Source organism: Molothrus aeneus, chromosome 1 (genome assembly GCF_037042795.1).
Source record: "Molothrus aeneus isolate 106 chromosome 1, BPBGC_Maene_1.0, whole genome shotgun sequence".
NCBI classification, from domain to species: domain Eukaryota; kingdom Metazoa; phylum Chordata; class Aves; order Passeriformes; family Icteridae; genus Molothrus; species Molothrus aeneus.
This window is the reverse complement of record NC_089646.1, coordinates 22,094,734-22,115,293: the sequence shown is the minus strand read 5'-3', so window position 1 is coordinate 22,115,293 and position 20,560 is coordinate 22,094,734. Positions and strand designations below refer to the sequence as shown.

The following is a 20,560-nucleotide window of genomic DNA, read 5'->3' as shown; positions in this document are numbered from 1 at the left end:
GTTTCTGTATGTCCGACATCATGGATCTGGGCACCAAACTGTGCATGCAAGAAAACAGGTTAATTTAAAAACAAAATTCCAGAGATAGGTTGTCAACAGTGCCTTGCTGGTCACTATCCATACAAGTCCTCTCATCTCTGTCCCCACTTGGACTATCACTAATAAACTATTTGTGGATCTAGAATAAAGAATATAAGGAGAAGAGGGAGCGGGGAAAATAAGGAGAGCAGATTTTACACATTATTAGTAGTCCAATTATTCACAAATTTTACCCTATTGCTGCAGTAGAATTTTAAATTTTCATTTTAAAATTTGCAACAGTGCACTTGGAGATCAGAAACAAGGAACTGGGCTAGTGGAATCTGACTTGGCAAGCCCTATCAGAAAGCTGTTTATAAGGTAGCACAGCCAGGAGGGTGGCACAGAATGAAGGCATCTCCCATCTCTTTCACCACACCAGGCACGACACCTCCAACACACCACAGGCTCTTCACATTTTAGATACTCTAAGAGAAGGCCACAGTGAGAGGAAAAGCCACATCCAATCTTCCTGTCCATCCATCTGAGCAGGTGATCCTGGAAGGAGTAATAATCCTCCAAAGGATGGGGCATCTTGAATATTTTCCCTGCAGGTCCTCTGACCAGGATCCCTAACTGATCCTTTCAGCCAGAAAGCTTTGCACCATAACTCAAACACAATGCTGCCTTTTCCAAAGATTTTGAAGGCCAAGCCTCCAGTGTAGCTGCCTACATATCCTCCTTCTCAAACCTCCTTTGCACTGCCTGCTCCCCTGCAGTTTGCACATCTAACTGATGTGAGCTTTGCTGCCCAGCTGCATCTCTACAGCCAACACATCAAGAATGCAGTTGCACACTTACAGAAATGACCTTGCCCTCCCCTCACAGGGCCTCACCACTTATTTTTGTTATAGAGTTATGTGCTGGTTTTTGTCATCTTTAGTGCCAGCTACTGAGACTGTGAGCATACACAACTCAGCATATGCTCACATATCTTACAGTGCATCTTCTGTGATAAACAACATTGTTTAAGGTGGTTTTGATCACCTTTCAGGTTCTGCCCTGCAATTGTGTATGTGCTGTGTATCCCAGATTTACATATACTTTAAATGAGAAAGGTCATGTCTGGCTCTTTCTCATTTATAGGATGGAGAGACAGCATTCAGGGACACTTGCAGGTAATGCTGGGGTTAAAGGTAGGAAAACTTGGCAGTTTTGGTCAAGGGTGGAATCCACTTAGTTTTCACTAGGGTTTCAGTTCTCCTGCAATCAAATCCATTAGCTTTCATGCCAAATGTTGCTTCCAGCTGAAACTTACACAAGAAACCAGTACACATCACAACAGAGATTTAGAGTTTTACTGCCAACCCCAAATGAAACCATGCACCTCACCTGCAAAAATTCTAATTTTTGAACAGAAAGCAAGATAGAGTAGCCACTTTGTGTCTTTCTGTCCTGAAAGCTAAAACTAAGACTGTGTGGAGACCATTCTGTGATTGACAACAAGCACTGTGGCAGCAAGAAGACATCTGGAAGCAGTCCCTGCAGCCTTGGGCCTACCTGCTCCCCTCTTGTCCCTAAACAGCGAATGTTGGCCCACAAGAAACTGTGCAAAATGTGTCACCTGGTTACACAACTAAACATTTAACAATTTTGAGTGTCACTTTAACTGAACTCAAGGCAGGTGGCCCTGACAGATCTGAACTGTTCATGAACTGTGGATGATTCTCTTTTGCAGACTGAAATATTGTAATGAAATTCAATTAACATTCAACCAGGTGAAAGCATTGCAAGCCCAAATATAGACCCTATCAGTCTAATCTGACCTTTGCTGCTGTGGATTCAGCTCTTTGTATGACATCATCAGCCTAGATCCTACATTAGGACCTAAAAACACTGGTGTGGCTAAACATTTTAAAGTAAGCTCCTTTTTAAAGCCACAGATGTGCACACATGTCCTCAGAAAGAGCAGCAGCAGAGGGGAGAGGAGGCTCATGGAGGGGCTGTAGAAGAGACAATGGTTAAGGCTTGAGCTGTCACTTGGAGCAGTGAACTATGCCTCAGAAGCAGGCACTCACATGCTTCAATGAACCCTTCTCCCTAACTCTTGAAACAAAACCCTGATCCTATTGACATCAGTAGGCATTTTTCATTATCTGCCAACAATAACAGTATTTTGCTTTGGTAATACAGAAAAGGCTTGTTGGTTTGTTTTTTATTTTAAGCACAGTCCAGAGCTGTCTCAGCAAGAGCAGCTTGCCAAGGGCTGGTCATGGCTCTGGCCTCAGCTGGATGCTCACAAAAGAAGGTAATGGAAATGGTCAACTAAAGAGGAACTGAGAAAAAGTCAAGGACATAAAAGAGCATTAGAAATAGGAGGGAAATGACAGCCTACTGTCTCCTCCTTCCACGCCCCTTCTTGATACCCTTCTGATTTAGGACAGCAATTTTCCTTCTGGTTATGTGTTCTGGGTCTCCATCTAAAAAACCCTTTGCTTGTAAACCACTTTTGTATTTAAGTAACTCATAAAATATAACTTATTGTAAATACTTGCATTAAATCAAATGCAGATAGCTCAACACTTTAAAAGGTGCCTTCTAGTATTTTTTCTTTATCTACAGAAATGCCATGTTTGGGGTTTCTGGCAGTTTGTTTTCTGATTCCATCATGGCTCTATCAAGTATTTTAGATTCAGTGAGAATTCTGAGTAATCCTTAATCATATTTCAGAAGGTCAGCCCGTGCAGTGGACATTGTAATTGTCAGTAACAAGAATAAGCAGTAGTAGCACATTCATAAAATAATGTCCCTTACAGTAAAGCTAAATTCAGGGAGAGGCTTCCTGCCTGATTTCATTGCTGAGGTTATGTGGTTATAGCCTGGTACACAAAATTAAAATCTAGACTAGACTTTAAGCAGGAAAATGAGAGTTTCCTTCACAGATCTTATTTTCTTACAGATGGGAATCCCACACTAGGGAGTTTTCTGATGCCAGACACACCAGCTACTATTATTATTATCATTATAAAAAGTAATTATATGAAATACCCATCAGACTTGTAGACTAGAAAAAAAAATTACTAGGAAATCAGGTGTTAGAGAGACAAATTATGATTTATACAGGGTATTTGAAGTAGATGGAGAAAATCTCGGTGATGACTAATATCTCTATTTTCTGAAAATCTGCAACTTTCCTAGAAACCTTTTTTGTCATTTTTCCTTATTCTTTTCAACTCTTCCTACAACGGCACCAGTCATCAACATATTATTCCTAAAACTACAAGGAAACAAGAACAACAGCAGCATTACTTTCAGGACACATTTAAAAGAACAAAGAAATCAAAGATGATTAGCGACATGAATACGACTCAGCTAAATATCTGGTGTAAATGTCCTGGCACTCTAACTCATTAAACATTGTACCAGCTGGACAATGTGACTTCAACTTGATGTTCTAGTTTAACAAGTAAGATCTGTTTCGTTCTGTTTGTGAATCACTTCACAGGCCCAGACTCAAAACCCAGCCACAAGATGTTTTGACACACCATTCTTAGGAACAGTCTTTTCCTGCCCATGCTATCATTAAGCAAAATTGCACCTGATTTTTGTGGAGAAACTGTTAGTTCAACCTCTTGTAAACCCACAGCAACTCATCTCAAGAGATCTGATCTTTTGCCTTCCATAATGTGTCTGCAGAATACTTCCCCATGAGTACCTCATTTAATTAGGACAATTCAGATTTCTAAATTTATTCTACTTGCTCTCTGATTTCTAAGGGTAACTGCTGCAGGCAGTGATTAGTAAGCTTCTGTGGTGCAAAAAATTTGATTTATGTTATATCTCTGCTGATATATAGCCTTTAAAACTCACATGGGTCAGCTTAATCCTTATCTACATGCCAAAAATGCTTGGTTTATCTCAAATACAATTAAAAATGTGACTCATTCAGTGTAACAGCTGAATACCCTCAGGGGCAGGGCATACTCCCATCAATTTAATCTAGTTACTAAATAAAAATATACTGATACTAAAAAATGAAAACCAAATTATGAGTATGCAAACAGATTTTTAACCCTGTTTAACTAAACCATTTAAAGTAACCTGTATTAAAATAGTGCTATCTTCATATTCCATCAATGTGTTTGTTTATGGCTACCACAGGGCTTCTGATACAAAAACCCTGAAAGACAGCTATGGGGTTATGTTATGGTGGGCAGCTCTTGACCTTGCCTGAACAATAAAGGTCAAGAGGCTATTTTTAGAGAAGGTTTTGATAATAAAACACACCTCACCTCCTGTATGAGTTTTTCTAATTTCAGCTTCCAGTGACCTTTGGTCATTACCAGTCTTAGTTGGCAAATCTAAAGGACCTCCCACACACAGAGATTTTGCTCCATATGCAGTGATGTGGACCTCGTGATCAGGTAAGTGTTCAGCTGCTCCCTTAAACTACACAGCCTGAGGCTCTCTAGAAAGAACTGGGCTTAGATCTCCCCAGTTCTAGAACATGCTTGCTGAACTGCAGACACCAGACCTGGACCCTGTATCCCATCACTGAAACAACCAGACTCACAATACTCCCTGCCAGAATGCCCAGGCACCAAGAGATTTGTCTGATACCGACTGGCACCATCAAAACAACCTCCTGTAAGCCCTGGATTCTTGCATTGGGGATCTCTTCTCCCTTTTCAGGGCTGACAGGCCAAGGTTTACTCATTTTTCCTATTTGTTCACTGGAAACCTATCCTGCAGCTTACTCTGTCTGTGATTTACGAGGTGTTGAAAACAAACAGAAAGGGTTTTAAAAAGTAACCATTTTATGGTGTTTTAGGACTTCAGGACATTTTTAGTTCTAAAAATGACTAAATTCTTACCCTGCCATTTAATGTCTGCCAGTGTTACTATTGGAATAAAAGTGTTTCATTAGTACCCTGTGATACAAGTCCTGTCATATTTTTTTTCCAAATGCACACTGTACACATTTAGCATATGTTTCTGTCCTGTTGCACTTTTATTAGGTCTACTTGTGTAGCAAACCTATTAAGATTCTATTTACTTGTTCTTACCATCCTTCACAGTTTTGGCTGAAAGTTTTGCTTATTATTCTTTTGATTTGTGTTTCTGTAACTATCTTCATTTTTCGTATGTCAGCTTACAGCTTCATGGATTTTGTTCATGCATTTGTCATAAATTGTCTTTGACTCTCTCCTATGCTGGCTCATTTTTTCAGCTGATGCAGAGATCTGTATCAGCTGTGGGACTGTGTCTTTTGGGAATATACTGCAACATTCTCAGTCTCTTGATTCATGTCCAAGAGGGGCCCAGCCTGATGCATGTGTTTTCTCTGTAACTTGGAACGTACCAGATAATGCACACTCTTCCCTTTCAAAAACTATTATATTTTTGGTTGAACCCTACCTCACTTGTAACAGATTAATTAGCAGTTTGACAATTAGAGCACAGAGTATATTCTCATAAATTTAGATTTCCAATTAAAATATATTCATTATTTATTGCAGGCTGAAGGTAAAATACCACTACTTTTTAGTCTTTTTTAATTTAAATTTTAGTATGCACTATATAAGACATTAGGTAGAGTCAATGTGTTATGAAACTACTTGCTTCAGTAAATTAAAATTCTATTTTAGGTTAATAGTATTTTATTAGTGATAAATATGTCTCATGCCCATAAAACACTATTTGGCATAAAATGATGAGAAAGCTACTACAAGCTATAGATGATGGTGGGAACGCATGCACTACACACACCCTTTTCAATGGCTTCATTAAAACATTCAGAAAAAGAATTGTAAATTGCACATGAAGCCAAAGACAGACATCAAAATGCAGCAAAAGAAGAGAGGCCCTTTGCACCTAAGTAACTTGTATTGATTTATACAAGGTAGGAGTCCCAAGATATTTGTATATGCTGGAACAGCTCTAAAAAATGAGAATTATAGAATTAATTTACAAAATACCTAAAGTATGGTCCTTCTGTGTTTTTATTCACATCTTCTACCCACTTAGCTACATTATATTCTCTTTTGAACCATGGGTTTAAATACCTGCAGAAAGCAATGGAAGGAACAGAGAAAGCAGAAGAACAAGAATAGAAAATCTGAGAACACACAGCACAAGCTTAGCAAGGATGTCTTCATCCCCAAAATGCAAGTGAATATGGCAAATAAATCAGTATGGATTTGGGTGAGGACTAGGCAATGTGTACAACTGCATGAGAAAATCTGACCTACAAGACTCATATGTTTGCTTAATCTGGAAACTCTTTGGGATACATCATTCATTTAATGTCTTAAGGGTAAAATTCACTCCTATGCAGAGGGCCAGCATTAAGCTCATCGTTTGAACTCCTTCATGATCTCAAAATAAGGATGAAGGGGAATTTTGGCTTCAGTCATGATGTTTGCTTGCCAAAGACACATTTTTGCATCCATCTAGATAAATTGCAAGAAAATGGCTAAAAGACCACAGAATCTTGGGCTTGACCCTTTTTACAGGAATGAATTTCAGCCTCATCATGTTAAAAGGTTTGCATTTTTTGCCACTATAGTGACAATTTTTACATTTACAGGCAAACAACCCTCTGATTTTTCAATGTTCATTTAGTTTGGCTTTAATGGAGGTAGGCTGCAGAGTTATCTCACATTTTACAGAAGCAATATTGACACCAAAACCACATTTTTTAGGAAAAAATGTCTGAGTTGTATACTCATATTAGTTACATGAAAAATTATGAAATAAAGATGATGTTTAATTATCTGACAACAAATTACCAAGGAAGAAGAAAACTTTTTTTAACAAATTTTTCCCAATAACAAGATAAGCAAATTCCTCCCCTTCTGTCATGTCAACAAAAAAGGGAGATGCAGAAAATAGGAGTCTGCCTGGACCAATTTAAAGTTTGTTCTTGTTACATATGAATGGCAACAATCAAATGATTATTTGTAATCACCATCTTTACACAATAGAAACTAGAACAATGAAATAGGAAACAAATTTTAATCAAGGAAAATGGGAAAGAAAATTCCTCTTTAAGTTATTTTTGATACTTCTGGTCCAGTTCTTGCCACCCTTATTTATGGAAGTGACTCCAATGACCTCACACATGGGAACAGGCCTTGCAAGTTATTGCTCAGATGAATAAAAGTTGGGCCAAATCATGTCATTCAACCCCCTCCATATTTCAAACAACAATGACAACAAAAGCAGCAGCACTTTTTCAACTTCTTTTGCTCCTTTTTTGCTCTGGAACGTCTCCTCCCCGCCCCGCGCAAGCACAGCCACAGCTCTCAGAAAGGACTCGCCCTCAGCCACAAGTGCTTCTAAGTAGCTTCCTCAGCTCGCTTATCTATCAGGAATCGGGAGTGCTTTATGCTTTCCAGCTTGGGGTCTTAGAGAAAGAAAACATCAAAAGCAGTAGCGCAGCAAAACAGATGAACCACAAGTGAAGCAACAGGCTGATGCCAGCGTCACCAGGAACTAATGAACTTCTGCTTTAGCTTTAATTGTACATTTTCTTGTACTTGCTGCAATACTTTAAACTTGCACTTTTTCACTTGAAAGGGTCTTTTGGTAACCATGAAACACTCCCAATCTGGGTTCCTGTATTAGAAAACAGTGTAAGGTGCTGTCAAAGCATGCAATTGTTGCACAACCATGTTGCAGGGTTTCCTGGGTCTGGGTGTATTACAGACCATCATTCACCACCTCAAGCCATCCGTTACAAAAAGGTTAAACTCAGGTTACTGCAGACCACTACATGATACCATTGGAAAGTCCTCAGGCTGATCTTTCTGGCCACGTGTCCATTAGTAATGGCCAGAATCCACATTTCCTTAGGGTGAGAAATTCTGCTTTGAAACAAGGTGTCCTTACGCATAAGCCCAGAGCTAGACCGACAGCTCGACTCGGCTCGTAGCGCAACATGCAACAAGGCAAAAGACCTGGGCTCAAGAGTACTGGTACTCCTCAGGCTGGCGAGGAGGAAGGGTAGCTAGCGCTGCATCAGCAGGAGCACCTCCAAGCAGTCACGGTGTTTTGCCACAGTGAAACTATCGGATACTAGGAAGGGACTTGTCACGGGACAAACTGGCAGCCCAGAATGCAGGGGCAGGTGAGACTGACCTGTGATCCCGACTCCCTGTTTGGGGGTGGTCGGAACCCCCTGGGCTTATGCCTTGGGCAGGGATTTGGTGGGCGAGAGAAAGCCCAGGCTCAGATGCATGGGTTACCCGGCTGCAAAAAGACAATATATAATAGAAAGTCTAAACCAAAGATGTTCGTATCAGTTATAACAACGAGGAAGACAAATGCTTATAGGAAAAGCAGTGCAAATTAACCGAAGTCTGAATTGCTGGGACCTGTTTTAACACAAGCTCCCAATTATACTGTCAACTTATTCAGAAAACTGTCATCATTCCTGGATAATTCTAATTGATTTTAATAGAGAACTATTTATCAGGCCATTTCATCAGCCACATTTCTGAAAAAGAATTTGGCCTGTTGGCATTCCTTCCACATGTAATGAACCATCTGCCTTTAGTAAAGAATAAATACTTTGTTATCAAACATCCAAAAACAATTAAAATGTCTCAAAATATCTTTAGCAGTCTCCTCAGAGTTCTATGCTTAGCATAAGCCTTGTTCATGTACACTAGGTCCAAGGGCCACACAAAGGTGTGAGCAGGACATTTTTCAGGAGCTGCCCAAAGTGTTTGCAACTCCTTGTCAGTGCTGCTCGTGAGGGCTGCAGACTTCAAACCTTGCTCAGTCCTTAGGAAATTCTGTTTAAATGATTATTGGCACAATTCTATTTGATTTTTGGCTGTATATAAAAAACAACCTGTGCATAATGTGTGCAGTTACTGCAGACCATGCATACAAGTATCTTTGAAGGCAACCACACGGGTGTGGTTTTTAAAAAAATTGAATTCTGCACAAGGCATGGCATTAATAAACACAATTTTATAATGGTTAACTATAGTCTGCTAATTACAGGAGACCAACACTGTTATCCTTCTTCTTCCATATCAACAAGCTTTATTGGACTCCTAAGGGCCACACAAGCTGACTTTTCAAATATTGCTTCAGAACAGATTTCAATACTATTCTGTATTTCCTAGACAAGGTAGAAAAGTAAATTGGTCTGGGAAAAGCTTCCATGTATTCTGCAACATCCTCAAAGCAGCTGGTGTTGGTTTTTGGTTTTTTTTCCTAAATGGCTAAATGCTGCTCACAGTTACATCATTCTCAGTCCATTTTCTCTCCTAGCAAAACAAGCTGTCCCTCTAACCAGAGAGCTAATTGTCCTCTAATAGCCCTGGCAGTTCTCTCCATTCCCCACTGAACTGACACAGCCTGTGGATCATTCAGTGGGAGCTCTCTCTCCAGCTGGTGACAGGACTGCCCAGGAGACTCAGACAAGCCCTTCAGGCCTGTGCAGTCCAGGACAGACCCGACCAGGAGAAAGGGTATTTTCCTGCCTGGCAGGCCTCTCCCAGGAACACACACACTGTGCTTCATCCCCAAAAGGTTGCTGCATGGCCCTTGGGAAGTACAAGCCTCCTCCCTGTAGCATTAGGGCTGCTGCTGGGTTGAGACACCACCATAACAAGCAGCAAAAAGGAAAGCAGAGAATTAGGTGGAAATTCAGGGGCACCTTTAAAAGAGAAACAAATATACAGGGAAAAATATTTCCAACTCTCAATATCTCTGTTTGCCTGCTTATTTATTGTTTCAAAGTTCTCAGAGCAAATCTCGTTTGTATTTTTGGCAGTTTGGCCAGACTAATTTTGATTTTATCAAACTATCTCATGCAAGGAGAAAAGAAAATGAGCCAAATAACATTTCAGTAAGAGTTTATCAGCACAAAGAGTACAGAGACTCTTGAGATAAACTCCTCCAAGGGCTAAAATTTCTGATTCCATGATGCCATTTTGACCGTGCAATGTTATAATTGCAATGTGCATCGAAGTATTGGTTTTGTAATTTGTAGCATAGGGTTTTCTCTAGGAACCCTTTCTGAGCCTACTCACCTTAAGACAGTGCACTGTAGGTGAAAGAAAAGTTTCAGAACAAACTCAAAATCCCCAAATCAAAGAAAATGGGGCCCAGAGAGCAGTTAGCATTATTAGCTTCCAGCAGGGTTGCTATCAAGCCTATTTGCCCATCAAGGTGCAAAGTTAGTACTCATGATATGGGGAAGGACACTGTCACTACCACCATGGCCAAAGAAAGGGCCATTCATGTTGGGTGTAACTGCTGTAAGAGCAGGCCAGTGCTTTTGACAAGCCCAGAGGTTTCCAGCCACTCACCACTCATTCCCAAGAGGGGCCTGAACCAACAGGCTTAAGTACATAAGAAAGGCTCTTCCTGTGTGGGGAGCATTGCACACGTGGGCTCTTTAGGAAATGCAACCAATAAATCAATAAGCCAGCAACTCTCAGCTGTAGAGGAAAAGTCTGGGCATCAGTCACTTGGTAGAGACTTTAATTACCCTTTTATCACAGGGTTTAGTCAAGACTGGCTGTTTCAGGCTTACAGTGGCAAACTTCAAGGTACTCTTAAAGCAGACAGATACCTCTCCTACAACCTCCAGGAAAGTATGCAGAGATACAAATCTCTGACTCTGCAATGGTCCAACCCAAGGTGAAGACAAGGGTAGGAAACAGTCAGGTTATCAGAAACTCAGTACTGAACCAGGATACACTCAGCAATGGCAGTTTACTGTAGACAAAAGCCTGCAGTGATGGTGCAGGCTGCCACCATCATTGGGAATTGCTATGGGAACGACTGTGAGGAAGCCTACATAAAAAAAGAAAATTAATAGTTAATTTTTAAAGAATACATTAAAAGAGGTTGAAATACATTAGCCAAACCATTTACCAGATTATCAGTCAGCAATCAGAATGGGCCACAGAGCAAAAATGCAGCTGTCTACTTTTCAGTACTCTTAATTTCCATCTACAAAACACAAATATGAAAACTCTACTTTTGGCTTTGCTTTTTTAAATTCAGACTTACTCAGTTGAATTAGACCGTGGCCTAAATCTTTTGCCTCTGACTTTCTTTCTGTTTCCTCCTATATTACCTGAAAGAAATCAAAGGACAAAGACAGTAAAACAACTTGAAACTCACCTGCCCCATGCCACACTGCATATTCTTTTTGCATCCATAGCAAAAGAGCTGCTACCTTTAACTTTACGCCATTAACCTTTAACTTTAACCATTTAAATCTCACAGGTCTGTTCCACTTGAATTACCTCAGACACTTAGGTTACCTTCCTCTACTTTTTGCTGCAACTGTACAGAGCAAAGAACTCCTTTATTTCAGCTGTTATTTGACAAAATCCCTACACGTCAAGAAAAACGCCTAACACTGCCTGATAAAATCACAGAAGCCGGCAATAGAGAATAGATTTTTTTCTCTTTTTCATGTTAGCTCACACTGGAGGGAGAAATTAAATGTAATTTCTTTGTGACAAAGTACTGTGCAAAAAAGGCACTTGTAGGGTGCTGCTAAATCCTAATTTCAAGTTAATAACAGTTAGCACAATTTTAAGGAGTCATGCTGCTGTCCTAAGATCACCTAAACTTTCAGCAGAGCAGCAGTGGTCCAGAGGCTGGTTTCCACTGTGGCCAGCACAGTGGTTCACACTTACCTTGCCAAGAATTACTCCTAGGCCTCCCATTTTCACAAATGTCTGAAATATGTTTTGTGTCTGGGATCCTTTCACTCCAGGAATGAGATAATCCATTTGACCTGGAATAGGAGGGCTCAGATGCAGTTATTGTTAAGGGCATTGGCTCACATCAATGTTAGCTCAGTGGTTTGGTCACATTCCCGAGGCCAGTGACAAAACACAGCCTAAGGTCTGTCTGCACTAGCAGAGCATCCAGGATTTCTGGTTAAACTCTGCAGTTACACCTTGCAGCTGTCCCTGCAGTAGCTCCATGTGCCCACATTCAAGAGCCAGACATCAGCACTGCTTTCTCGCTTGTCTGCTGTGGAATGCACAAACACCGGCGCACACCAGATTTCCTTTGGATTTGCAGCTCTGCCTCAGTTCCTAGATCGTAGATGCCCTTACTACTGTGCTCATTTCAAGGCTTTTTCATCTCAGTCAAGCACATCCTGCCTGCAGGCTGCCCACTCCCTCCTTATGCTGCCAGAACAGCTTCCCTCAACCCACTGCTACCAGTCTCAGGGGCTCAGGAGTTTGTGATGAGCATCCTCCCTCCCACCCAGAGCTGGTAGTGCCAGGGGAGAGGTAACTCTGCCTCATTTTTGCTAATTTTGAATGTTATATTTTATCAGCCAATTGCTGCAGTATATACTTCTAATGCTAAATTCAAAGCCAAAGATAGTCTTTTTATCTAGGTGCTTGGTGCAAACTGTTTTTTCCTTCCTCTTGCATTCTTTTTAAGAGCCAGAGATGTATGTGGTGATGTCCAACATGTGGGGTTTTGCCACAGGCTGCCTCTTGTCGAACTAGAGCTGCTGCTCAGCTGTTTGCCATGAGATCTACAATTATTTCCAAAAGAGAAGACGAAGTTGAAAAATCCACAACAGATGGCTTACATATTACAAAGTCTTGCTTAAAGAAACTATTTTTGTAGTTTTTAAGTCTGGATACTTGCGTTTTTCAGTCTCTGATTTCCTTGGGAGCATCTGAGAGATGCTCTTCAATTTTCAGAAGCTCAGGCTAATCACAGCCACACTGAAGTGAGCCCAGGGTTTCATTAATTCAAACTTAATCACATCATGAAAGGTCTGAGAAACAACAGATCCACTGACAGATTTTCAAACACTTCCTCCTCCTCCTCAAGGTCACTTTCAGGCTCAGGAATGTCTTGCTATATAATGGTTTTGATGTTTGCTATTTCATAATAGCAAGAGTTATCATAAAGTTATGTCTTAATCCTTGAACATCCTCTGAATACCAGCTAATATTCCATAGTGCTTTCCAGCATGGAGAAGCCCAGGCAGCTGATGGCCCAGCCACTCTAACATCTCCCAGGAGATGCCATCCATACCAGCACACAGAGCAAACCAAAACCAGCTTGGAAGGTAGGAGGTAGCACTCTGGGAATTCAAATGGAAGGACTACGTCAGCTGTATCACAATGTTAATGGAGTATTTGTCAGACTTACTTTTCCAGACTTGACAGTGGCACAACATACCTGAATTGGTGGTGGGAACAACAAAACTCTCTAGTACAGACAGACCTTAGAAACCATTAGCTTTTTGGAACAAATAATAAAGAGAGACACATGAAATAAATGAAGTATGAAAAGAAACACAGATACTGCATGAAAGAAGAAACACATTAAATTACAGTATTTAAAAATAACTTTTTTTTAAACTAGTATTTAAACCTGATAGACAAAGCTATGAAAACTTGCTTTCCCAAGACTTTGTTTCAAAATTTTAACCAAATTCAGAAAGATTCTCTAACACAAACAGTGCATCATTTAAGAATAATGCTTGCTTCCTGAAAAAAAAAAAAAAACAACAACCCACACATCTAAAAAGCTGAATTTAAAAATTAGCGATAATTAAGTAATCGCTACTGGAGTTTCCCTAATAACATAATCATTAGAACAAACTGAATCAAGTTGTAAGATTCAGTGATAAGATCAAGCTGCTATACCAAAATAGCAAATGTTACTACATGTGTCCCTTCCATACATTTCTCTTTACTTTAATTGAAATAATAGCAAAGAAAATGGCTTAATCAACTGCACAGTTGTAGGCTGCTAAGTGGGACAAGAATTGAGAATTGCAGTTTTCTTGTGAAGCAGTTCATGACTGTCAATTCCTCTAGGACACAGTGCTTCTCATAAATTCTTTTACAGTACTAGCTAGACATTTTCATATAAAGAATCTTTAACTGGAGAGGAACAGTGAGCATCATGATCTTAGCAAGTACAAATGGCTCTCAATGCTTTTAAATGACTCTTCCCTTTTAAAATGTTGAATTTTTTAGGCAACTGGAACAATAAAGGAATTAGTGAAATCTGATCAAGGGCAAAATCTAATTCTCTCTAATCTAATGACAGCAAGCAGAAAAATGCAGAAAGTCTTTGTAGAATTATTTTCTAAGATAACACTTGATGACGATTTAGTATATTACTCTAGTAAGTGAATAAAATGCAATCACTATCATCTTTAATATGAGACAGCAGAAGTTTAAGTCAACACACTGGATTAATGACACTGACAAATAAAGATATAAAAACAACATTTATATTTAACACTTTATGTTTATAACTATTATTGAAGAAAGACAATGTTCCTTTTCTTTGATTACATGACACTGATTAAAAAAGTTGCTGGTGTTTTATTTAATTTTTTTTCAGCCACCAATTACTATTACAGTCTACTTGAAATCAATTTTCAAGCAGGGATAATATGAAAACTTTATTAAACAAAAATTTATTTACAATGCAAAATTTTTTTATTCTGGCCTAATCATACTAATTAGCAACTAGGACACAGGAGAAAAATCAGTAATCAAAGGAAAAAGGATGCTATTTCAAACATTTCACAAAGAAAGAAGAAAGAGTCAAACCTGCTGCAAAACAATGAAATGTTCTGACTAATGGAATAATGGGTGATGGAACAGGTAGAAATCTGAAAATGCGACAGAAAAGCAGACCTCTTCTTAGAACTAGATGCAGAGTTTGTGCTGACTCCAGGAGGCATGTCGCTATAAAAAGAGTCGGCCTCTCCCGGCTTTTTTACATAATCTCCCTGGGGTATTTGTCTGAAGTGTAATAAACATTGTAGAGTCAGAAAACATGACAGGAACTAGAATGCACACAAACATGCATAAACATTAGTTTAAAAGAAAGAGGCAAGGATAGCAATCCTTGAGAAAACCTGTTAACCACACACAATAAAGCCATTAATAACTAATTCAACCATCTGAGAGAAAAGTCCCACACGCTTCTGTTATGTGCAGAAGAGTGGATTATGTGGTTTTGGAAAGAGAAAACAAGGAAAAATGTTAACTCTGATCACAATTTTCAAAGTGAACAGTTAGTGATTCTTGAGACACTGGATAACCAGTCCAGACATTTCAAATAGCTCATCATGCTGGCTGCAAAAAGCACCAGTACTGAGCCTAAGTTGAATACAGGCCTGCATCAAAGAGGAGCTCAGGAATAGTGAATGTTTTTTTCCTTCTGAGGTAGATGCATTTAACTTTTGTGATCACTATAGAATTCAAGAGTAGCAACCTGTTGAGTTGTTTAAATCTCAGGAGGATAAAAACTTCCAGTTTTTAAACTGAATTCTTGTGTAAGGGAACTAACACCAGTGTCAGAGATTCTCAGCTACTCCTGATTTCCACAGTAGTAGACTCAATCTGCCAAGACACACGACAGTAATGTAATAGTTTATCCTTTTCCAGAACTAGAAGCTCAGTTATGGTTAAAAAAAAAAAAAATTAAACTATCTGTGCATTAGAAAGTTCTAATCAAGTTATGCAAATTTTTTCCAGATGGTGAATTCATTGCCAGCAGAGAATACCTGCCATGCAAATATTCCAGTTATAGTTCCACCAGGTTTAAAAAACCTCCCAAGTACAAGTAGTTACTTTGACAGTTGACTATTTCAAAATATCAGCATCAGCATTTATTCAGCCTCACACTTTCCAAGACATTTTTGCTACAGTCTGCTCCTATCAAGATGCACAGTTATCAGGTTGATTCATATTCAAATTATGTCCAACTACAGACCTAAAGTGGGACCTCTCCATTCTGTATCTGGATTTCTAATGCTTCTGAAGTATGTGAAGTATAAAACTGTATGGCACATAAATCATTGGTGCAATGCAGTACTTCCACTCTCCATCTTCTAAGACCTCTGGAGTTTCAGTTCTTGTCCCATTCCTCAGCTGGCACATGGGTGTGTTCAGAGTTGACTCAGTGTGGGCAGATCTCTCCCCAGGGTTCCTCTAGCAAACTGCTCTCTTGCTACTCCATCAGATATAACTTCTCACATGTATAGCTGTGCCCTTTAAAGCCACATATTCCAGCTGGCAGAATCCTTGCTAATTGGCTCTACTTACCACTTTCAGTTTATTTGTTTCACTTGCTTATTAGTACCAAGGATAATCCTTATGTGATGTTCAAAAATATTATAAAGGCTTGTTTTCATTGTTATTTAAGGAGCAATCTTTTTTTCTTTTTTCTTTTTTTTTTTTTTTTAAGGACTGTCTGGACAACCTGGTGGGTATGTTTTTTCATTTATGGAGCACTCCTTGTACTTATCCAAAAATATTTTATTTAGAAGTCAGCCTACAGAGCTCCATTTTATGCATGAAGGAGATTTAGTTACTAAATATTTTCCTCATCTTTAAAATGATGGAGTCCTCCATTACCTTCAGAAGCCTCAGCTTATGTTGGTTCCACCTCTGCCTGTGCTCTCACACACAGCTGCAGACTGGCTGCACACTCACAGCTCTCTGGCCATAAAGTAATTTCTGGAGATGAAGGTATCTGAAGAAGTTACATTCTCTAGTATTCCAATGCAAACATACACAGGGTGGACTCTGTTTCTGTTTCAAGATTTTTTCTGCTCTGTCCTCAGCCAATACTGAAACATCCACAGTAGAATGGCTTGATGGCCATATTAGTCTCCATTTATAGATACATTAGCTTCCACTAAGCAGCACCAAACCCTTAAATTCCGCCTTCCTTGGCATTCCCTACCCACCAGCCTCTGCATAAGGCTTGACTTCAATAGTGTTGCCTTGTACTTGTTACTGTACCTATGGCCTATCTGACCCTGGAGCACACAACCAGCACTTGACAGTGCTTGTCCACTATTTATAAATATTTTGAGCCTGGCAGAGAAAGCACTACACAAAGGGAAATGGAGAACAAGCACAACGGGTAGCAGCAACAAACAAAGCAGCAGCTTGGACCAGAAGGCAGCGACACAGGCAGAAAACAGGGGAATTTGAGAAATCCTCTTATCTGTTGGGGACTGGGAGAGGAAAGAGCCAACTCCTTCCCACAAGACCCATCTGCCAGGCAGATGCCTGATCAAAGGGAGGTGGTCTTCCAGGAGCCAAACATAAGTCACTAAGAAAATGGTTTATTTTTGGCCACAAGCTTGAAATGCTGAAAGCTCAGCCCTGTGCTGAAGCCAGTACTGTGCTTTAGCTATGAATCAACTGAACAGGGTGACAGGAAAGAATGGGCTCTTTGTCCATACAGCAATTTAATTGCATTGTAGTTTTAACTGCAAAGAAGCTCCAGGAATTAATTTGTCTCAAAAGGCTCCTGAACATCATGTTAGTATTAATTATTCAGTTCTTAGCCTCCCAAGAACACTTTTGTCTCTAATAGCTGATTTTCAGTGTCTCTTATTGGAAATATTCTCCTGTTTTCCTAAATAAAACAGTGTATTGCAGAAGTATAAAAAACATTGGTGTTGCTACTGAGTCCAGTGAAATCAGGATTTCAAGCAATGCATTACAGAATTCTGATTTCATATATCATTTTAAAATATGATAACCCATCTCAATATTTTCTTTGTAGCATGTAAATGAGTGAAAGAGAAGAAAAGCTATTTTCAGAGACTTCTAAGATACATTCCACTTCTTTTATCACATACCTCTGTCTTCTGTAGTTTCTTTCCATATAAACAGAAGAGAAAGGAAGAAGAAGGAATTTTTAGTATGCAGGTACACATGGTCAGTAAGACCAAAAAAAATGTAAAAAGAAAAGCACTGTATACAGAAGGAAGTTTTTGCTCAAAATATTTCTACAAAATCACTTCTGAAATAAGCATACTTACAAATATACTACATCAGAATAAACTGCCAGAAGCTGAGGGTGATATACCAAGACAGCATAGCCTACTTTTCTACTCTCCTCATCTTCATCGTTTTTATTCCAAATGCTTCTTTCCTTACATATTTCTGAGCTGCCCTCAGCCTACCTCAGTCTGGCAAAGCAGCAGGGGCTGTGCCACGTTGTTATGCCAAACCACTGGGGCTGTGCCCCAGCCACAGCACTGCCTGCAGCTCAGCCTGCCCTGCCCTCCAAGCGCAACAAGGACCTAGACACAAATGACTGCAAGAGACATTTTCATCCAAACACAGATGATAAAGTCAGTACCTTGAATCTTTTTTTACTACAAGCAAAAAACATAAATCCCTCTGGTTTTATATGAAATTCACAAAAGAATTAAAACTGAAAAAGACTAATCAGGCTAATATAATCCATTTTGCCTCTCAGTGAGCGCTGACATCTCTACACCAGGAGAGAACTTGAGCCTTATTTGCAAATTGCAGATCTTTCCTACCAAAAACTGTGCTTGAATTAATTTCAGATTAAGCCGACTAAATATAATTATCTATTTAATGAAGGCTATGGTTAAATGCTTTGCTGACTGACTGAGAGCTAATCTTGCTATATTTACTTCATCATGAGGAAACATTTATAATTTAATCAGATCATACTCTTGTATTTCCTTTGTCACATACAGTAAAATCATAATCTGATCATCTAAAAAAAAAAAGAAATTACTAAATGAGAAATAAATTTCAAATTTGGATCAAGCTCTCTAAAACCACATACAAATGTAAGAATTGCTTGAAAAATGTTAACACGATAAACATGTTACTGTATAAATATTGTTGAATTTGGATTTTTTAGATTTTTTTAATTGGTCTTTTCATAACATAATCAGCTATCACATGAAATACACATATTTTGAAATTCTATAAAGAAGAACAAAATGTACTTACTTGTAACCCCAACCAGTTATTCCTAAAACGAGAGCCAACACTAAAATGGTGCCAGCAATAGCCCCTATTATTATATTTGTGCTAACCACACCTGGAAACACAAGAAAAATGAAAAATATACATGGTTTTAGGAGAAAAATACACAAAACCAGTAAATGCACCATCTTTCAAAAACCAGCTTGAACAACTTTCACTAGGCTGATTGTGATATGCTCCTGAAGCATAGCATGGACATAAAAAAATCATCTGTAAATCAAGCTTTGACTTCTGTGTCTGTTTCCACTAACTGAATGCTTGTTACATGGGAAACCTGTGTCAGGTATCCCAAAACAGTACTATCAATATTAAACTGCTGTAGATTACATCCTTACAACCTGCCCTAACAAATCCATGGAATAAAAGTGACTACATGTTTGCTTTTCAGATCCCTTCCACAGCTGAATAAATTAATCAAATTAAGGATTCTGGAAGATGTCCCCCCACAAGGATTTCTAATGATCAGCATTTACAAGCTCATTTTTCTACAATATATCTTTCTTTTGTACACAAGACTAAAGCAGAATAAAAACTTCCACTCCAAAAATATAAGTCAGGCATTACCTGACTACATTCCATCTAGATATGGAATGTCCCAGTAACCTTTTGCTTGTCCTAATCAATCAACATGCCTAATAAGGCCACTCAGATGATTGGGACAAAAATGGTGGAACTGGACCCATTGATACGAGTTCCCAAAGATGCACTGGCTGAGGCTTCATTTACAGACTTCTTTTATACTTTACAGTGCTTTTGCTGTGGGAGGAGAGAGGGGAATGAGGCTCCTGATTCTGCAGCATGTTGTGTACTAGCTGAAAGAGTAGGAGACCTAGTTTTGCTTAATGAACTTTCTTCAAATCCAAGCATTTTCAATAGCTGGTAAAATTTACAACAACATACCTTTATTGATGGCATCCTTATCAAAAAATAGATCATCTTTGATATGAGCACTGCAGTCATCTCCTCCCCAAAATCGGTCACAGATGCATTTTATTTCATTGCTACAAACCTGCAGTCAAAAGTGTAGCTCAGAAAAAAATCAGATTATTTATCCATTCCCGTAATTAATAACTCAAGTATAGGTACAGTGATAAAGCCCTAATTTTACTGCTCACAAAATTTTGCAAAATAATTTTTAATATATAGCAATTTTTAATTTATGTTAGGTATAAATGAATTAAATGTGCTACTATGTTTTATATAAATTGATGCAATGTTTATTCAGTACATACTTTAACATAATCTATATTTATAGAAGCATTTATAATTGCATTCGGAGACTGACCTTAATGACTTTTTTTTTTTCAAAATATGATGAAGTGCATGATTTCAGATAAATAAGGAAGTTTTAATGCAGTGTACAAAACAAAAAACATTATGAGAGAACAACTTCCCTGATCTCAGCTCAGTCACAGGGCCCTGGATGTTGTGTCAAACTGTGTGAGGGACAAGGGGGCTCTCCACGGCCACGGCAAAGCCACAGACTGCACACCGAGCAGAGAAACTGCCAAGAGCCAGCTCTCTGCCCTCTTTTCCAGAGTAAAGGAGCTCTCAGCCCACAAAATCCAACATCATCAACAACTTTATGAATCTGATTGGCTATTTATGTAATAAAGAGGGAATTAGAAAGAACAGGTCTCTGGAAGAACAGAGAGCCAAGTTTCTCAGTTCGTAAAACCTTTGTATTTATTCTCCAGCAAATTACCTGAGGAAATATCAAT

At 39.0% G+C, this 20,560-nt stretch overlaps 1 protein-coding gene across 8 annotated transcripts in view; it reads right to left on the bottom strand.

Annotated features, from left to right (window-relative positions):
• Positions 1–20,560, bottom strand: part of ADAM22 (ADAM metallopeptidase domain 22) — a 115,471-nt gene that overhangs the window by 10,295 nt on the left and 84,616 nt on the right. Inside the window, exons 23-29 of one of the 8 annotated variants that reach the window (XM_066552956.1) lie at positions 19,740–19,848; positions 18,804–18,894; positions 17,666–17,683; positions 14,610–14,804; positions 11,697–11,797; positions 11,059–11,125; positions 5,997–6,083 (exon numbers count right to left, since the gene is read on the bottom strand). In XM_066552956.1, coding sequence (XP_066409053.1) covers positions 5,997–6,083; positions 11,059–11,125; positions 11,697–11,797; positions 14,610–14,804; positions 17,666–17,683; positions 18,804–18,894; positions 19,740–19,848 — 668 coding nt within the window. The remainder of the gene's footprint in view (positions 1–5,996; positions 6,084–11,058; positions 11,126–11,696; positions 11,798–14,609; positions 14,805–17,665; positions 17,684–18,803; positions 18,895–19,739; positions 19,849–20,560) is intronic. The other 7 variants (XM_066552976.1, XM_066552966.1, XM_066552986.1 and 4 more) reach the window with 7 other exon arrangements.